The sequence below is a fragment of the Quercus robur genome, chromosome 9 (assembly GCF_932294415.1).
Source record: "Quercus robur chromosome 9, dhQueRobu3.1, whole genome shotgun sequence".
Classification (NCBI taxonomy): Eukaryota; Viridiplantae; Streptophyta; class Magnoliopsida; order Fagales; family Fagaceae; genus Quercus; species Quercus robur.
Window position 1 is genome coordinate 28168931 of NC_065542.1, and position 18438 is coordinate 28187368.

Sequence of the window (18438 nt, forward strand, 5' to 3'; positions counted from 1 at the left end):
TAGCAATTTTGTTCAATATAATTATATTTTGTCCCCTCTTAACAATATCATTAATTATTTTAAGAGTAATGTTATATAGCCATAAACTTTTCTACAACATTTTTACAAACTAATGTGGTAGCCAATTCTTATCAGTTCGTATTTGAGCCCACCACTTACACTACTTTTTTACTTATTAATAATCACTCACTTCATCAGTAATTTGTAAAAGATTTTGTAGCTTTATCATTTTACTCTTTTTGAAGACCATAAAAAATCTAAAATCTAAAACAAAATATTCAAGCTCAAAAAAATTAGTCTAATAACAAAAATTACCAATGGTAAAACTACAAAAATTAAGTTAAATCATTCAATTTTACCCAAAATAAACAACATGGTACTTTAAAAAAATTTTAACAAAAAATTTTTGTCATTATCCAACAACAAATACATGAATCAAAAACACACACACACACGCACCAATTAAAAAAAAAAACCTCAGCAACAAAGCTACCCCTAACTTTAAGTTATGACTTCATACCTGCTTATAGCTTATACAAGATTATCAGCTAACTCTCACTTAGGACCCTAACACATTCGTATTCACATTCAATCCCAAAGATCTCAAAAATATTTGTAGTTGGATAATGGCATCAGTTGTGCCTGACTTGCCTCTAACATTCTCCAGGAAGATGCTTCCTTCAAAATTACTAGCAATTTTGCTATAAACAGTCTTTGCAGTTGTTGCCTTATCTATTCCATCATGGCCATGAATTTCTAGAGTCAGAACATCATTTGACCACTTGTCCAAAAACAATATTATGTCCTCTACGCAAGAATCTAATCCAACCAAGTATTGAGCCATAATCAACCGCATGTAATCTAATTTTGTACTCGATATTCCTTCCACAATTCCTTGGATAAATTTAGATTTTGATGCTTCTGCAAATTACAATGCAAAAAAACATGTAATGAGTTGTACTAGTTAGAATTCAGAAAGAAAAGGGGAAAAAAAAAAAAAAGAGTTATTATAGTTAGAAATATAAATATAAAGATGAAAAAAATTCAAGATGTCAAGTTTTGTGCATTACAACACATTGTTGATTAAAGTATTTGTATGTATTTCATACATTAAGTGAGTATTTGGATTGCACTGAAACAGAGAGCACGTTTGCGTTTGTGCGTTTTGCCGAAAAAATGTGAGTCTCACAGTACTATTTACGGACCCACAAAAGTAGTCATGTTTGATTTCAATATAAATTTGGGTTCCACAGCACTATTCACATATTTAAAAATTATTTTGTTATAGTGTTTTCAGTTTTCAGTTTTTAGTAATAAACGGTATCCAAACAGACCCTAATATTACTTTTAGACTTTTTAGCAAATGTCCATAGGTAAGGAAAGAAATATATTGGAAACCCATTTCTTTTCTCCTCCAAGAAAAGAAAAAGAAAAGAAACTCATTTCTTTTCCTGGAGCAATATTGTTAAGAAATTTTGGAACTTTTTTTCTTTTTTCAAAAGACGTGAGAGAACCCTTAAATGGTAACATTACATGATAAGTTTTTTCGTTTCTACCACTGACTTTTGTCGCCTACCTATGTTTGTGAGTTATTATTATTATTATCTTAGTGGTAAAAGATATGATCAATAAACAATATCTTAATAATAAGTAATTTCCATTAAAAGTTTAAAGAAAGTAAGAGTAGTCATTAATTACGTACTCATCATTGTAATGCAATCTAGGCAAACTAGCTACTTCCTTTAGAGCAGCCTTCCACAACCTTCTCCATATTTTCCTCGAATTTTTCATGCTTAGCTAGTGCTACACCAAAATTTCCGTTTTGATTGCATATTCCTACTGGATCCACTTTGTAGAAAATTGGTAAGACCAACTGACCATTTTTTTTTACACTCAAGAATCTTAATAAGTTCATTTAAACACCAAGTGGATGATGCATAGTTTTCAAAGATGACGAAAATAGATATGACTGAAATTTCAATGGCTCTTAAAAGATCCCCTAAAATTTCCTCTCCCCTCTGAAGGTCATTTTCAATAAAAGTGTTGAAATGCTTGTCACCCAAAGCCTTAATAAAATCACGTATAAATTCATAACGGGTATCTTCACCTCTAAAACTCAAGAAGACATCATGGTTCCACTGGTTAGAAGAAGTAAAAAAGGCCGATCGTTTGTAGGTTGAATGACCTTTCCCAAGAATAGGTAACAAGTTTTTTTCTCTTGTTCTAATGATTTTGCTTCCCCGAGCTAACCAATCACTTTTTTTTTAGCAAATTTTCTATCTTGTTCAATTCATCTACGTTTTCAAAAAATAAGAGAAGCCTTTTACGATATGCTTCTTGTATCACATTGATTCCTTTGGATGTGTTGCCCACCTTTGAATTCTCTTGAAAATTGCTTCCTCCAGAATAATAAGAAATTTTAATATTAACAACCTTTAAAATATTTGTCTTACCAACATCCAACTTTCGTTTTTTGTTCAAATGACTAACTTCCAACTCAGTTTCTGACTGCGATTTTGTAGACTTTGCACTAAAATACGACATGCAATGCTTTGATATATGTTCAACGATTCCTTCACCTTGGATAGCTTTAGATTCAAATGTAAGGTGGCTGCCAAGCATGTAGGATAAAAACATGTAATGAGTTAAAATCGTAAGAAATATAGATATGATAAATTTAATTCAAGACGTACAGTTTTGTGTTACAACTGATATACAATGTTAATTAAAATTAACATTTAGTAATTCATATATTTGAGAAATATCACAAATTTTGGTACATTCTTTTTATTTTTGGCTAGATGTTCAGGTCAATTTTTTCCCCAGCCCACATGGTGCAATTTTATTGGACAATCTATACAACAATACCATTTTACACACAATTAAAAAAAGTGGTGTTTGGTTAAATTTGTTTAAAGCCCAACTAAAAAAACCCAAATTTATCCAACTACACGGTGTTTTTTTTTTTTAGATAGAACTACACGGTGTTTTCGGTCTTCCTTGCTAAGAACTCACATTATTTAATATATTGGACTCAAAGTTTAGAAACCTCTTCACTTCACGGGACAATCTCACAACTAACATTTTATCTACATCATGTAATGGACTTAAACCGCAAGTTATTTCTCGACATCAAGGATGGGCCTAAGGTTCCAATTCTCTCAAATCATTATTTGAACTCATGGGCCATGGCTAATGGGATCAAAGCTGGAATCTTGTTACTTTATAGCATGAACTCAAAGCCCAAATCATATTACTTCATGAAATGGGTTGTTAGTTGGTACCTCTCTCTCACCGTACAGATTGGATCATCCCATTTCTAATGGAATGATCTTCGCCAATAAGAGACCATATTTACAACAACAATAACAACAACAAAAGAAAGGATTTGAAGGGAAAATGTCCAACTACAAGCCAATAGAATAGTCCACAAAAGCTACTAAATCATGAAGCACATTAAAATATTTTGAAGACCCAAACTCTAGTGGGTAAAATACTCCGTTTGGTCTCAAAGATAGCCCAATTCATCAAGCCTACCTCAATGACAGACAGAAGTATCAAATAGTTACATAGGTATGTGCGCCCCAAGGAAACTTAAGGAGACAAATTTGCTAAACTATTTGGTTGGGAATTGAAAGGTGGAGAGACAGAAAATAGAAATAGAATAGAAAAGAAAAGAAAGAGGATAATTTTTTATTTTATTTTAAATTTTCTCTTATATTGTTTAGTTGGAATGTGGAAAAGTGAAGGGATAAAAAACTCATTTATTTGGTTGAAAAGAAAAATAAGAGAATAGAAAATAATTTGTAAAAAATTTACTTTCATTCCCCTATTACATAAAATAATTTTCTTTATAGTATATGAATAATTTCTTTATTACTATCTACTAAAAATTAGTGTTATCAATTATTATTTGTATAAACAACAAAAATACTAAAAATGAAAAAGAAATTAAAAAAAAGGTTTAGCATAAATTAAGTAGTCAAATTATTATTCATTGTATTTTGTGTGCAATTTAAGTTATTGTGCGTTTGTTTCTACTTTTAGAAGCCAAAACGAGCATTTTGATACCGGAAATATAATTAGTCAATAAGTCCTAATGTGAGATAATAGTCTTTTATGACAATTTGACCGCATGACCTTGAAACTAGGCAGAGTGTTTATTATGCTAGTTGTCACTTGAGAATCCACTGCTATTTATAAGTCAAGTATGGACTAAGAGCGTTAGCATTAGATATCTTTAAATTATTTTATTTTACCATCTCAAAAACTACTTTATTTATTATATCATACCATTTTACAATATACCTAACCTCCCAAATTTTATTTTAAAATACAACACAATAAAATAATATAAATCATATAATAAAATAATAAAAAATTATCTATCTCTCTTCGCTTCCTAATTTTTGTCACTGCCTCTCTGTCACTCTCTCAACATCGAAACAACCCAATCACCACCACGTCACCACCATGCCCACCATGCCACCACTGGCCACTGGCCACTGCTCACCAAACAAGCTTTTAATATGGCTATGTTAGCCAAACAAGCTTGGCGGTTGATTCATAATACTCATTTTCTATTCTATTGAGTGTATAAATCAAGATATTTTCCAACTTGTTCCTTTATGGATGCTGAGGTTGGCAGCAATCCTTCATATGTGTTGAGAAGTCTTCTAGCAGCTAGAAATCTAATTAAGGAAGGTTCGAAGTGGCAGGTTGGGGATGGAAGATATATTAAAGTTTCAACTCATAAATGGTTGACACATAAACCAATTTTTTTGGGAGAAGTTCAGCCTAATCTGTTGGTGCAGGACTTGATTCATGTTGCCACTGGACAATGGGATAGGGATAAGGTGTTTGATCTTTTTGCTCATAAGACACGCATGGAAATTCTGCAGATGCTACTGTCAAGGCTGTCCTCACGAGATAAACTAGTTTGGAAGGAAAACAGGTCTCAAAGCTTCTCTGTTAAAACAGTGTACCAGGTTGCACTTCGTATGGGGCAGCAACAACGAGTTGAGCACTCTGGTTTGATGGCAGAACGTAAAATTTGGAGGAAGTTGTGGAGCTTAAATGTACCACTTAAAGGAAGGATGTTTGTATGGAGGGCATGTTCAAATGTTTTGCCGACTCGGGATAATCTGTATCGCCGAAAGATTAACATTGATCCAAGATGTGAATTCTGTTGCCAACACTTGGAGTCCGCTGCCCACTTATTTTGGGAATGTCCTTTTGCACAAAATGTATGGGCCCTTTGCAGAGGTAAGCTTCAAAAATGTTCAAATGATGCTCAAGATATTTTCATGCTATTTAGGTGGTTGATGGACAAACTTTCTCCACAAGAGCTGGAACGATGGGCGGTGACAGCTTGGGCAATTTGGAATGCTCGAAATAAATATTATTTTGAACATATCCAAATTCAACCCGAGTCCATTCTTGATGGAGCACTTAGTTTTCTGTAGGAGTATCAATATAACAATATTTGGTAGTTGCTCAATCAAGTAACTAAATGTGATATGATAGTTTCTGCATACCTGATGTGTTTCTACATAATGTTATTTTTCTGTATAATTATTTGTTTCTGCAGAAATTGATTTGTTTTTCTGCATTTTTGTTGCTTCCGCAGAATAGGTCCTGTAATGTTGTAATAATTGTCTGACTCCTCTGCTTGTTTTATAGGATTCTATGTATTGTTTTTGAATTCTGCAGAAGTTGTTTTCTGCATAATTCTGCATTATTGTTCAGCTGTTAGCAGAGGGTTAAATACCCCTGTTTGTCTATGTAATGTTATAGTCTATGCAAAAGTAGTTTGTTTTCTTGCATAATTGTTTTGCTGTTGGCAGAGGGTCAGAGGCTCCGATTCCCCTGTTTTGTTTTGCAGGGTTCTTATGTACTGTTGGCATATTTTATCAAATAAAATTTCTATCTTTTATCTCAAAAAAAAAAAAAAAAAAAGGTGCAATTGCTCTAGTTTCGGCCATTGATGTTCATGGTGAACTACTCTGATACCAAATGTTAAGCTTCTAAGCTATTGTAAGTATGGAAATGGTGGAATTGGATAGGAACTATGGCAGTGGTTGCTTCGCAGGGAACCTGGCCTCCTAAGAGAGAATGAGATGAGAATTGAGAGAAAGAATTAAGAGGAAACAAGAATTATTATTTCAATCATACCATCCTTCTTTACAATTGTTCCTCTAATACATCCGTTTACAGATGGCACATTCAATTACTTAGTTATTCCAACTGACTTCTAAGTTCTAACCACTAAGAACTCTGCCATTTGTATAGTACTTTACACTAATACAACCCTACGCACTTAGATCTATGGACGAAGCCACACTCGACTTTCCACACACCACCACCACCACCACCACCATCCCCCTTTTATAAAAAATATTTGTATATATAAGTGGCGGAGCTAGAATTTTAATTCAGGAACAAAATTAATTTGAAATTATTAATAAATATTTATAACAAAATAATTATACAATTGTAAATAAGTAAAAATTTACTAACTCAACTATTGTGAAAATTATTGTATTTCTTACCATTTAAATAAATCAAATAAAAAATAAAAGGCAAAAGTGTTATGAGTCTGTGACAGTATATTAGTGAGAAAGTGAAAACGCAAAACAAGCCAAAGTTAAAAGTTCTTTTTGACTTATTAACTTTGCTGTGTCCAGATCAAAAATAGATAAATAAAAAGACTTTGACATGTCAAGTACCTTCTTGCTCTCTTTGTTGCATTGCCATGTTCTTTTACTTTTTGTGAGGAAAACTGTGTCAGTTTTTTTTTTCCTATGTTAATGAATCAAAGGGGGCAAGCTTTTCTCATATGCCTATAGCTAAGAAAGTTTCAAAGGAGTCAAAGGGGCAATTGCCCCCTCTCAACCCCCTCCCCCGCGCCTCCGCCCCTGGTATATATATAGGTACTAATTTTAACAATTTTGTTCTATATAATTATATTTTGCCCCCTCTTAACAATATCATTAATTATTTTAAGAGTAATATTATATAACCATAAACTTTTTTACAAACTACTGAAGAAGCAAATTCTTGTCGGTTCATATTTGAGTTCACCACTTATACTACTTTTTTACTTACTAATAATCACTCACCCCATCAGCAATTTGTAAAAGATTTTGTAGCTTTATCATTTTCCTCTTTTTGAAGACCATAAAAAATCTATAAATCTAAAATCTAAAACAAAATATACAAGCCCAAAAAATTAGTCTAATAACAAAAATTACTAATAGTAAAACTACAAAAATTAAGTCAAATCACTCAATTTTACCCAAAATAAACAACATGGTCCTTTAAAAAAATTTTAACAAAATAGTTTTGTCATTATCCAACAACAAATACATGAATCAAAAACATGCACACACCAAAAAAAAACCCTCCACGTTCCGACTACATCCCTACTTACAGCTATCCGTACAAGATTATCAACTAACTCTCAGTTAGGACCCTAACACATTCGTATTCACATTCAATCCCAAAGATCCCAAAAAGTTTTGTAGTTGCATAATGGCATCAGTTGTGCCTGACTTGCCTCTAACATTCTCGAGGAAGATGCTTCCTTCAAAATTACCAGCAATTTTGTTATAAACAGTCTTTGCAGTTGTTGTCTTATCTACTTCATCATGGCCATGAATTTCTAGTAGCAGAACATCATTTGACCACTTGTCCAAAAACGATATTATGTCCTCTACGCAAGAATCTAATCCAACCAAGTATTGAGCCATAATCAACCGCATGTAATTTAATTTTGTACTCAATATTCCTTCCACAATTCCTTGGATAAATTTAGTTTTGATGCTTCTGCAAATTACAATGCAAAAAAGCATGTAATGAGTTGTACTAGTTAGAATTCAGAAAGAAAAGGAAAAACAAAAAAAAAGAGTTATTATAGTTAGAAATATAAATATAAAGATGAAAAAAATTCAAGATGTCAAGTTTTGTGCATTACAACACGTTGTTAATTAAAGTATTTGCATGTATTTCATACATTAATATTACTTTTAGACTTTTTCGCAAATATCCATGGGTAAGGAAAGAAATATACTGGAAACCCATTTCTTTTCTTCTCCAAAAAAAAAAAAAAAAAAAAGAAAAGAAACTCATTTCTTTTCCTGGAACAATATTGTTAAAAATTTTGGAACTTTTTTTTTTCAAAATATGTGGGAGAACCCTTAAGTGGTAACATTACATGATCTTAAGTTCTTCCGATCTGTTTAAGATCATAAGGTTTCTCCAAAAAAAAAAAATTTTTTTTTTTTTTAGAATCTTACCACTGACTTTTGTTACCTATCTCTGTGAGTTATAATTATTATCTATCTTAGTGGTAAAAGATATGATCAATAAACAATATCTTAATAATAAGTAATAACCATTAAAAGTTTAAAGCAAGTAAGAGTATTAAATACGTACTCGTCATTGTAATGCAATCCAGGCAAACTAGCCACTTCATTTAGAGCTGCCTTCCACCTTTGAACCTTCTCCATATTTTCCTCAAATTTTTCATGCTTAGCTAGTGCTACACCAAAATTTCCGTTTTGATTGCATATTCCTACTGGATCCACTTTGTAGAAAATTGGTAAGATCAACTGACCATTTTTTTTACACTCAAGAATCTTAATAAGTTCATTTAAACACCAAGTGGAGGATGCATAGTTTTCAGAGATGACGATAATAGATATGACTGAAATTTCAAGGGCTCTTAAAGTTCCCCTAAAATTTCCTCTCCCCTCTGAAGGTCATTTTCAATAAAAGTGTTGATATGCTTGTCACCCAAAGCCTTAATAAAATCACGTATAAATTCATAACGGGTATCTTCACCTCTAAAACTTAAGAAGACATCATGGTTCCACTGGCTAGAAGAAGTAAAAAAAGCCGATCGTTTGTAGGTTGAATGACCTTTCCCAAGAATAGGTAACAAGTTTTTTTCTCTTGTTATAATGATTTTGCTCCCCCGAGCTAACCAATCACTTTTTTTCAGCAAATTTTCTATCTTGTTCAATTCATCTACGTTTTCAAAAAATAAGAGAAGCCTTTTACGATATGCTTCTTGTATCACATTGATTCCTTTGGATGTGTTGCCCTCCTTTGGATGTGTTGCCCACTTTTGAATTCTCTCGAAAATTGCTTCCTCCAGAATAATAAGAAATTTTAATATTAACAACCTTTAAAATATTTGTCTTACCAACATCCAACTTTCATTTTTTGTTCAAATGACTAACATCCAACTCAGTTTCTGAATGCGATTTTGTAGAGTTTGCACTAAAATACGACATGCAATGCTTTGATATATGTTCAACGATTCCTTGGATAGCTTTAGATTCAAATGTAAGGTGGCTGCCAATCATGTAGGATAAAAACATGTAATGAGTTAAAATCGTAAGAAATATAGATATGATAAATTTAATTCAAGACGTACAGTTTTGTGCTACAACTGATATACAATGTTAATTAAAATTAACATTTAGTAATTCATATATTTGAGAAATATCACAAATTTTGGTACATTCTTTTTATTTTTGGCTAGATGTTCAGGGTCAATTTTTTCCCCAGCCCACATGGTGCAATTTTATTGGACAATCTATACAACAATACCATTTTACACACAATTAAAAAAGGGGTGTTTGGTTAAATTTGTTTAAAGCCCAACTAAAAAAACCCAAATTTATCCAACTACACGGTGTTTTTGGTCTTCCTTGCTAAGAACTCACATTATTTAATATATTGGACTCAAAGTTTAGAAACCTCTTCACTTCATGGGACAATCTCACAACTAACATTTTATCTACATCATGTAATGGACTTAAACCGCAAGTTATTTCTCGACATCAAGGATGGGCCTAAGGTTCCAATTTTCTCAAATCATTATTTGAACTCATGGGCCATGGCTAATGGGATCAAAGCTGGAATCTTGTTACTTTATAGCATGAACTCAAAGCCCAAATCTTATTACTTAATGAAAGGACTTGTTACCTCTCTCTCACCATACAGATTGGATCACATCCCATTTCTTATGGAACGAGCTTCGCCGATAAGAGACCATATTTACAACAACAATACCAACAACAAAGAAAGGATTTGAAGGGAAAATGTCCAACTACAAGCCAAAAGAACCGTCCACAAAAGCTACTAAATCATGAAGCACATTAACATATTTTGAAGACCCAAACTCTAGTGGGTAAAATACTCCGTTTGGTCTCAAAGATAGGAGAAATTATACAGTCTTTTGGTGGATCACGTCATTTGTCCACCATTTCACTAAAAGACTTTCACTTGTTTAAAATTATTGAATCAGTAATCAGTTTTTGTTTTAAAAAATTTTCTAACTCAGCAATTTCAAACAGGTGGAGGAGTCTTTTAGTAGAATGGTGAACCATATCACTTGTCCACCACGAGGACCTTATAATTCTTCCAAAGAGAGCCCAATTCATCAAGCCTACCTCAATGAAAGACAATAGTATCAAATAGTTACATAGGTATGCACGCCCCAAGGAAACTAAATTAATTTCTTTTTAAGGAGAAAAATTTGCTAAACTATTTGGTTGGGAATAGAAAGGTGGAGAGACAAGAAATGGAAAGAGGATAGAAAAGTAAAGGACAAAAAAATTTTAATTTTCTCTCATATTGTTTGATTGGGAGGGTGGAAAAGTGAAGGGATAAAAAAACTCATTTATTTAGTTGAGAAGAAAAATAAGAAAATAGAAAATAATTTGTAAAAAATTACTTTCATGCCCCTATTACATAAAACAATTTTCTTTTAGTATGTGAATAATATCTTTATTACTATCTACTAAAAATTAATGTTATCAATTATTATTTATATAAACAACAAAAATACCAAAATTGAAAAAAAAAAAAAAAAAAAGCTTAGTGCAAATTAAGTAGTCAGATAATTATTTGTTGTATTTTGTATGCAATTTAAGTTAGTTAAGGGATTCTAATATAAAGGCACACCACAAACTCCACTCAAAAGCCATAACTTTTAAAAAATGGTGAGCAAGTTATACTATACACAACACACTCTCGTAAGCAATGTGAGATAATTACCGATTCTTTTTTTCTTTTTTTAGAAACAAATACAAACACACACAAAAGAAAGAGAAAATGATTCTAATACAAAAGCACACTACAAACTAGAAAGTAGGGAGAGTGTTTATTATACTAGTTGTCACTTGAGAATGCATTGCTATTTATAAGTCAAGTATGGACTAATGTGCCAATTAAAATATTTATTTTAGAGAATCGTTCTCTATAGCCCTATTTTGTTTCTTTATCTACTCTCTGTTCTCATGCTCTTCTTTGCTCTAAATCAATTCTAGCAAGCTTTGGTTAATGTGGACTGTATCAGAAACTCATTCCCCGTAAAATTTCGACCAAGCCTATAGAAGTGATGTCAAAATTTAAAGAATTTCAAGAAGTCCACAAATATTGAAAAATAAAATGATAAGATTTCATTTCATGATCAAGCTCGTAAGTATGTTTAGGAGTTCTAATTTGGTGGTTTGGCTTACTTCTTATACTTTTTTAACTGGTAGTCTCTTTTTATTTTAAACACACAATGACAAATGGTAATGGGTTTTAATCTCCATATTTTATTTAGTTAATTAGTGATGTGACGATTTCTTATTAAAGTAAAATGAGATTTCAGTTAAAAAAAAATACCAGAAAGAAGCCAAACTCCTAATTTAGAGGAATAAAAGTATGTCCATTATAAAGCTCTAATGGTTCAAAATTAATAGAATAGCCGAATTTTTTTTTTTTTTTTTTGGAGGGGGTGGGGGAGGGAGAAGAAGGGTAACAAAGCGTAATACGTCTTTTCCATTCCAAAATTTTGACCTATATGGGCCAAATATTTGGTCAGCATCCCCACACTTTAACAACAATTAAGATGATGAGATCTTCCCTTAGTTTTGCCCAAACTTAATCTAAAAATTAAATACTCACAAAATGACCTGTCGTTTGTAGTTAAACGGCTATGAGTCTTGGAGTGTTTTGGCGTCTTGCACCAATCTGGAAATTTGACAAATAGCTTAAGACTGCTTAAGGAAGACTATCTAACTTTTCCTAGTAAAGGATTCTCAAAAAATAAAAAACTTTTCTTATCATAGAACTGGAAAGAGGTCAAGACCTTTTGCCTAATGAATCAAACCCCTTACAAACCTCTCCTATTCACTCTCTTCTTCATTTACCTTTTCCAAAGAACTCAATAAAAGGAGACTTCCACCCTAAAATTGATTATATGACGAGTTATCAAGACCAAAAAAAAAACTAACCACATCTATATTAAAATTCCACTCAAAAGGTGAGTTGAATTATAATTAAGATTACTCAGTTGTTTAAATAGCTGATCTAATACAAATTTGGAATGCGATTTAATGCATACCGACCAACATTTTCAAAATCCAAATTCCAAAATATCACAATAAATTGAAGAATATATTATCAAAATAAAATATTTCATAATTGGTTCGATTAATAGGTGTTTAAAATAATTTACTAATAAATTATTTAAAAAAATTTTAATACCACTACTTTTATGAAACATATAAAAAAATTATCAAAAATAATAATTATTTTCTTCTTTTCCTAAACTAATTATTTCCTTCTTTTCATAATTTACCATTTGCCAATTATAAAAAAAATTAAATTAAATTAAAAAAAAAAAAAAAGTAGTCTAGTCATTTAGATTCATACCCGGCCTCCAACTGCCATCCGGACAAATTAGCAACTTCAGTTAAAGCTGTCTTCCATGTTTTCACTCTTTCCTTGTCAAATCTTTCTGAAAATTTAATAAATGTTGAACCAAAATTTCCCTCTTGTTTACGTACCTCAGATGGATTCACTCCATAAAAAACCGGTAGAACCAAGTGACCATTTTCTCTAAACTCAAGAATCATGGCAAGTTCGTCTAAACACCACTTGGAAGCTGCATAATTTGTTGACAGTATGATAATCGAAGTACGCGACAATTTACAGCCTTTGTAAACCGCATCTGAAATTTTTTATCCACGGATAAAAGGGGTCAAACCCTTGTCATTCAAAGCCTGATATAAACGATCTATAAAATTGTAACGGGTATCTTCTCCTCTGAAACTTACGAAGACGTCATAGATGACATCGTAGCCATCATGTAGATGAGTAAAAGAAGTGGAGACTCCTTCATTGTTTGGGAAAGCCATCTGAATATATGAGGATAAGGATAAGAAGATCTGGACTCTGGAAATGAAATTATATATAAGAAATTAATCAACGCATGCAAAGGAGATCTGGCGTGAGTTTGGAAAGCGTCAAACCCAACGTTTGGTTTTGGCTGAGTCTCACGGTTTACGATCCAGTCAAAAGTACAAAAAATGCGTATATTAATTGTAAGGACACGATTTGTAACGACCCATAATAATGTTGGGTTCGCACGTAAAAAGGCTCAAACAATATCATTTATAGAGCGTGGGTTTGAAAGGCTAGGCCTTGATCACCAGACGGTGGTTAGTCGTGGTGTTTATACATAATTAAATCGTGTTCGTTCTAAGAGTCTTTCTCCTGGAGGCGGGCTGGGAGGCTCTGGTTTTTGGCCATTTTTCCCAGCCCCTTCTCCCGGATTGCTTGTTCCTCCTTTTATATTGGCCTGTATTCCTTATCCTTCGTCCACGTGTAGGATCGACTTTTCCAAGACTGATACTTGTCCCATCAGCCCATACCCAAAGTGGTTGGGAGTGGTTGTAAAAGTTGAAGAGCATGGCTTTGTCAGGTGCAGAATGCTTTATTGCAGTTCTGGCAGCCTTTTACTTGTACTGTTCCCACACTGTGATCACTTTTCCTTTCAGGGGCATTTATGGCATGCCGAGCAGGAGCTCGTCCTCGGCGATTTCCTTAGGCCGTCCATGACTCTTATGATGCGTACTCAGCCCTGTATCTCCTCGGCGCAGGCTTTGGGCCTTAACATGAAATGGGCTGGGGTCACAAACTCTCTGGCCCCATAATAGTCCCTCAAAATCCTGCTGTCCGACCTCTTGGTCGGAGAGGAGGGTTTTGGGTGATGCCACGCCTTTATTGCGGTCTGCTTAGATCTGCCCTTCATCAATATGGGTGTCTATTCACCTATCCAGGAAACACACGGACTACGAGACATTCTTCTGAATTCATTCACGCTGCGTTCCTGCCGTTTCATTATCCGAAACGCGCCTTTAATGATTTACCTTTACGAGACCATTCAAATTCAACGGTTATTGACGACGTGGGGAAGTGGAGTGGGTATATTCTCGTTTACAGATTTTCTTGGAAATCTGGATAGATTAAATGCCTCCCGTTTTGCTTTTCATATAAGAAGAAAGGCGAGGTTACCTCTCTTATACAGAGACCTTTTAATCCTTTTAAAGTCTGAAACCCTCAGCCTCCCCCAGAGTTTCCTTTATCCGCTAGTTTACACCTTGAATTGTGATATGTTCGAGATAGGAGCAGGAATGAAGGGACCATACCCTTCCCAGAAATGCCATGTTCTTCTGAAGCTCAAAATGGCTCGGTCAGGGCAGGGATGGCGGAGACTCAAGATACTTCTCATCCTTCCTTCAACCAAAATCCGAAGCAGGGGCTCGTTGCGTCAAACTTTTGGTGCGACTGAGCTGGGGTCACCCATTATCAGTACCAGCCGCTCTCTTATGAGCATAGCTAACATGGCACCAGCGTGTTAGGAGTCAGGATTGACGCAGAGACAAAGTATCCCTGCTTCTTCCTCTCTTCCTTCACTGGTGCCTCCTTTTGCCTCCCCTTCTTCTTCTTTCCCATCACCAAATCCATCCTGGTGCTTTTCCTTCTTCCTCTTCTTCTCCTCTTCCACCAAGGAAGGTCCTCCTCTCAATATGGGTACTACTGGGGTAGAATTTGGAAAGACTTGGGAGCAGAGTTTAAAAAGATTTCTAGCTGTTAATTTGTTTCGTTTTTTATCATTTTTGTAATTCGTTTTCCATATAGGCTTGTTTAAGCCCTTCATTGTACGCTGTAATACCTCTTTATATTAATAAAAGTCATCATTGCTTTATTTCGTATATTTTATCTCTTCTTTTTGAAATGATTATGCCGTGAATAGACGTACTACCCTGTGACTTCTTTTTTATTTTTACACTATGAACGATGCTTAGGGCCGAAATCCCGGTTAATAAAAAGACCCTACTCTGTGCTCATTGAAACTATCCGGCATAATAATGCCGATTTGAACAAATGATACTTAGAGCAGAAATCCTTACTAAGCAGAAAAGAAAAAGATATTATGATGAGCTTATTAGAGCTGTCTGGCATAATAACGCCGACCTGAGAAAACAATACTTAGGGCCGAAATCTCTTACCAAGAAAAAAGATGTAATTTTGAACTTATTGGAGGTATCGCGTACAATAAGACCGACCTGAAAATGGGTTGTATACCCCAAACTTGAACGAGATGATGGCTGAATGCTCGATGTTGTGTAGGAAGTAATCATCCGAGGATATATAACCCAAAAATGAACAGCCCTGCAGGTCGCTGAGTAATAAGGCGTTTCGCCATCTTCCTAATAACTTTCATAACCTTAACCTTTTCTGGTATTTGGTCCGAGGACTAAGCGACTTAGAATTCTTCTTAAGTAGCTGACTTTTCCATAGGTTTAAGTCCGAGGACCATGCAATACCTTGGTTCTATCCAAGACTTGATATTTAAGTAGTTGGTTTCCCCATAGGTTTGAGTCCGAAGACTGTGCAATACCTTGGTTCTGTCCAAAACTTGATATTTTAAGTAGTTGGTTTCCCCATAGGTTTGAGTCCGAGGACCATGCAATACCTTGGTTCTATCCAAAACTTGATATTTTAAGTAGTTGGTTTCCCCATAGGTTTGAGTCCGAAGACCATGCAATACCTTGGTTCTGTCCAAAACTTGATATTTAAGTAGTTGGTTTCCCCATAAGTTTGAGTCCGAGGACCATGCAATACCTTAGTTCTGTCCAAAACTTGATATTTTGAGTAGTTGGTTTCCCCATAGGTTTGAGTCCGAGGACCATGCAATACCTTGGTTCTGTCCAAAACTTGATATTTTGAGTAGTTGGTTTCCCCATAGGTTTGAGTCCGAGGACCATGCAATACCTTGGTTCTGTCCAAAACTTGATTTTTAAGTAGTTGGTTTCCCCATAGGTTTGAGTCCGAGGACCATGCAATACCTTGGTTCTGTCCAAAACTTGATATTTAAGTAGTTGGGGGAATTAACCCCTCGACTGTGGCGTGGGACCTTGGTTTAGGGGGGTTAGCTCCTCGACCAAGCCCCTAGAACCATCCGTGCTGCTGACGCTACGAAGCGCAGCCCCTAGTGAAGAAACATAGCCCCTAATGGAACTTTACGCTAGAACACTACATCCGGCTGCTGGAAATGATGTGAAGGATTGTATCAACCCACCATTTGTGCCAAGACACAAGCCTTCCCATAGACGGCGCCAATTGTAAGGACACGATTTGTAACGACCCATAATAATGTTGGGTTCGCACGTAAAAAGGCCCAAACAATATCATTTATAGAGCGTGGGTTTGAAAGGCTAGGCCTTGGTCACCAGACAGTGGTTAGTCGTGGTATTCATACATAATTAAATCGTGTTCGCTCTAGGAGTCTTTCTCCTGGAGGCGGGCTGAGAGGCTCTGGTTTTTGGCCATTTTTCCCAGCCCCCTTTTTGGCGCATCAACCCTCACATTATATTTTCCTTCTTGGTTGATCTTAGCCTTCCACTTGTTGATCAGGTAGGTGCATACTTCAGTACCCGTCCTATCAGCTGTCCCTTCTTGCTTTTTGTTAGTTGCGACGATCGAAGCCACCCTGTCCAGGTGTCTTTTCTCATTAACATGGTTAGGATGTTGACGGGTGCATTTAATGCGGAGGGGATGTATTTACCCTGAACCAGTTTCGCACCATACCCCCACGTGAGTCCCATTCTACTTGCATCTCCTTCAAGGGGCTTTTTGGAGGCAGCCTTTATCGAGACGTTGTTCTTCCTCTTGAAGTCTTGGAGTGCCGAAAACAGGGTCATCCTCGGCTGTTCCCCTCGACACCTCAGCCTTTCCCCATTCGTCCTCGGCAAATACCCTCCTCGGCACGGGCCCCGGGCCCTAATAGAGTGTGGGCCGGATCATAAGTTCCCTGGCCCCACATTAATATATTTTTAGATCTCACAATACTATTCACACATTTAAAAATTATTATGTTACAATATTTTCAGTAATAAATTTTCAATTTTCAACAAATAAATGATATCCAAAAAGACCTGAAAGAACCGAAAGGTTTGGAATCTTTGCATTTGATTGGGAAATTGATAAAAAGAGTGAATCTGGGGGGAGAGATGGACTAGTAGAATCGGAGTTTGGAATTGACAAGAAGAAGCTTGTAATTTATTTGGGGTGGGTTAATTTAAAAAAGAAAAAGAAATCCCCCTTTCAAGAAATTTGACTGTGCGTTCCACGAAGTATCCAACCTCCGACCAAATCAGTTCCCAGAAGGTACCGTGTGAAAAGTGTTAATTTGTTTATACTAGGTCCACACGGTACCTTCTCCTTAGCGGTCCACACAGACTACCCAACCGACGAAATTACACAACTTTTATCAGGAAAATCAGGTACTGTAATAAGAAACAATTTCTAATTTGAAAAGTTTCTGCCCGCGTTAAGGAGACTCCAAGCAAATCCCGATTTTACAAATGCAACAGAATGCTATAAACACTACTTTTTTTTTTTTTTTTTAATTTTATAAAGCTCGAATTGAATGATAAAGCCGGTATTGTAATGAACAATAATTTTAATTCATGGTGGTTGAGGCAGGGGTATATAAGAATTTGCCATTTCTAAAAAAAGACGATAGAAATCACGTTGAAAAAGTTAGACGTTTAACCCTTGAGAAAGGAAATGCTAACGTAATGCATGATTTATTTTTGAAAATGCAGGCTGATAGTTCTGAATTCTTCTACATGATGGATTTTTGAATGAAAACAGTCGATTAAGGAATGTATTTTTGGGCAGATGCAAGGAGTATGGCAGCATTCAAGGAGCTCGGTGATGTGGTTACATTTGACACAACATACTTTGTGAACAAGTATGACTGTATGACATGCCGTTTGCTCCATTTGTTAGGGTGAACCATCATGGGCAATCAACATTGCTAGGATGTGGATTGATTTCAAATGAAGACACAGAGACATTTATATGGCCCTATTTCATTCTTGGCTTACACGCATGTCTGGATATCCTCCCAATGCAATCATTACGGATCAAGACAAAGCCATGAAAAAAGCTATAGAGGTTATTTTCCCTAATGCACGGCATAGATGGTGCTTGTGGCATGTCATGAAAAAGATGCCTGATAAATTTAAGGGGTACAAAGAATATGAATCAATACAATTTTGTATGAGAGATATTGTTCAC

General features: G+C 34.9%; 1 protein-coding gene across 1 annotated transcript; it reads right to left on the reverse strand.

Annotated features, from left to right (window-relative positions):
- Positions 1 to 7466: 7466 nt before the first annotated feature.
- Positions 7467 to 13202, reverse strand: LOC126700925 (disease resistance protein L6-like). The gene is made up of 5 exons (XM_050399089.1): positions 13052 to 13202; positions 12718 to 12949; positions 9246 to 9360; positions 8437 to 8612; positions 7467 to 7827 (listed from the first exon to the last, which is right to left on the reverse strand). The coding sequence occupies exons 1-5, from the start codon at positions 13200 to 13202 to the stop codon at positions 7467 to 7469; spliced, it is 1035 nt and encodes a 344-aa protein (XP_050255046.1).
- Between the last annotated feature and the right edge of the window lie 5236 nt (positions 13203 to 18438).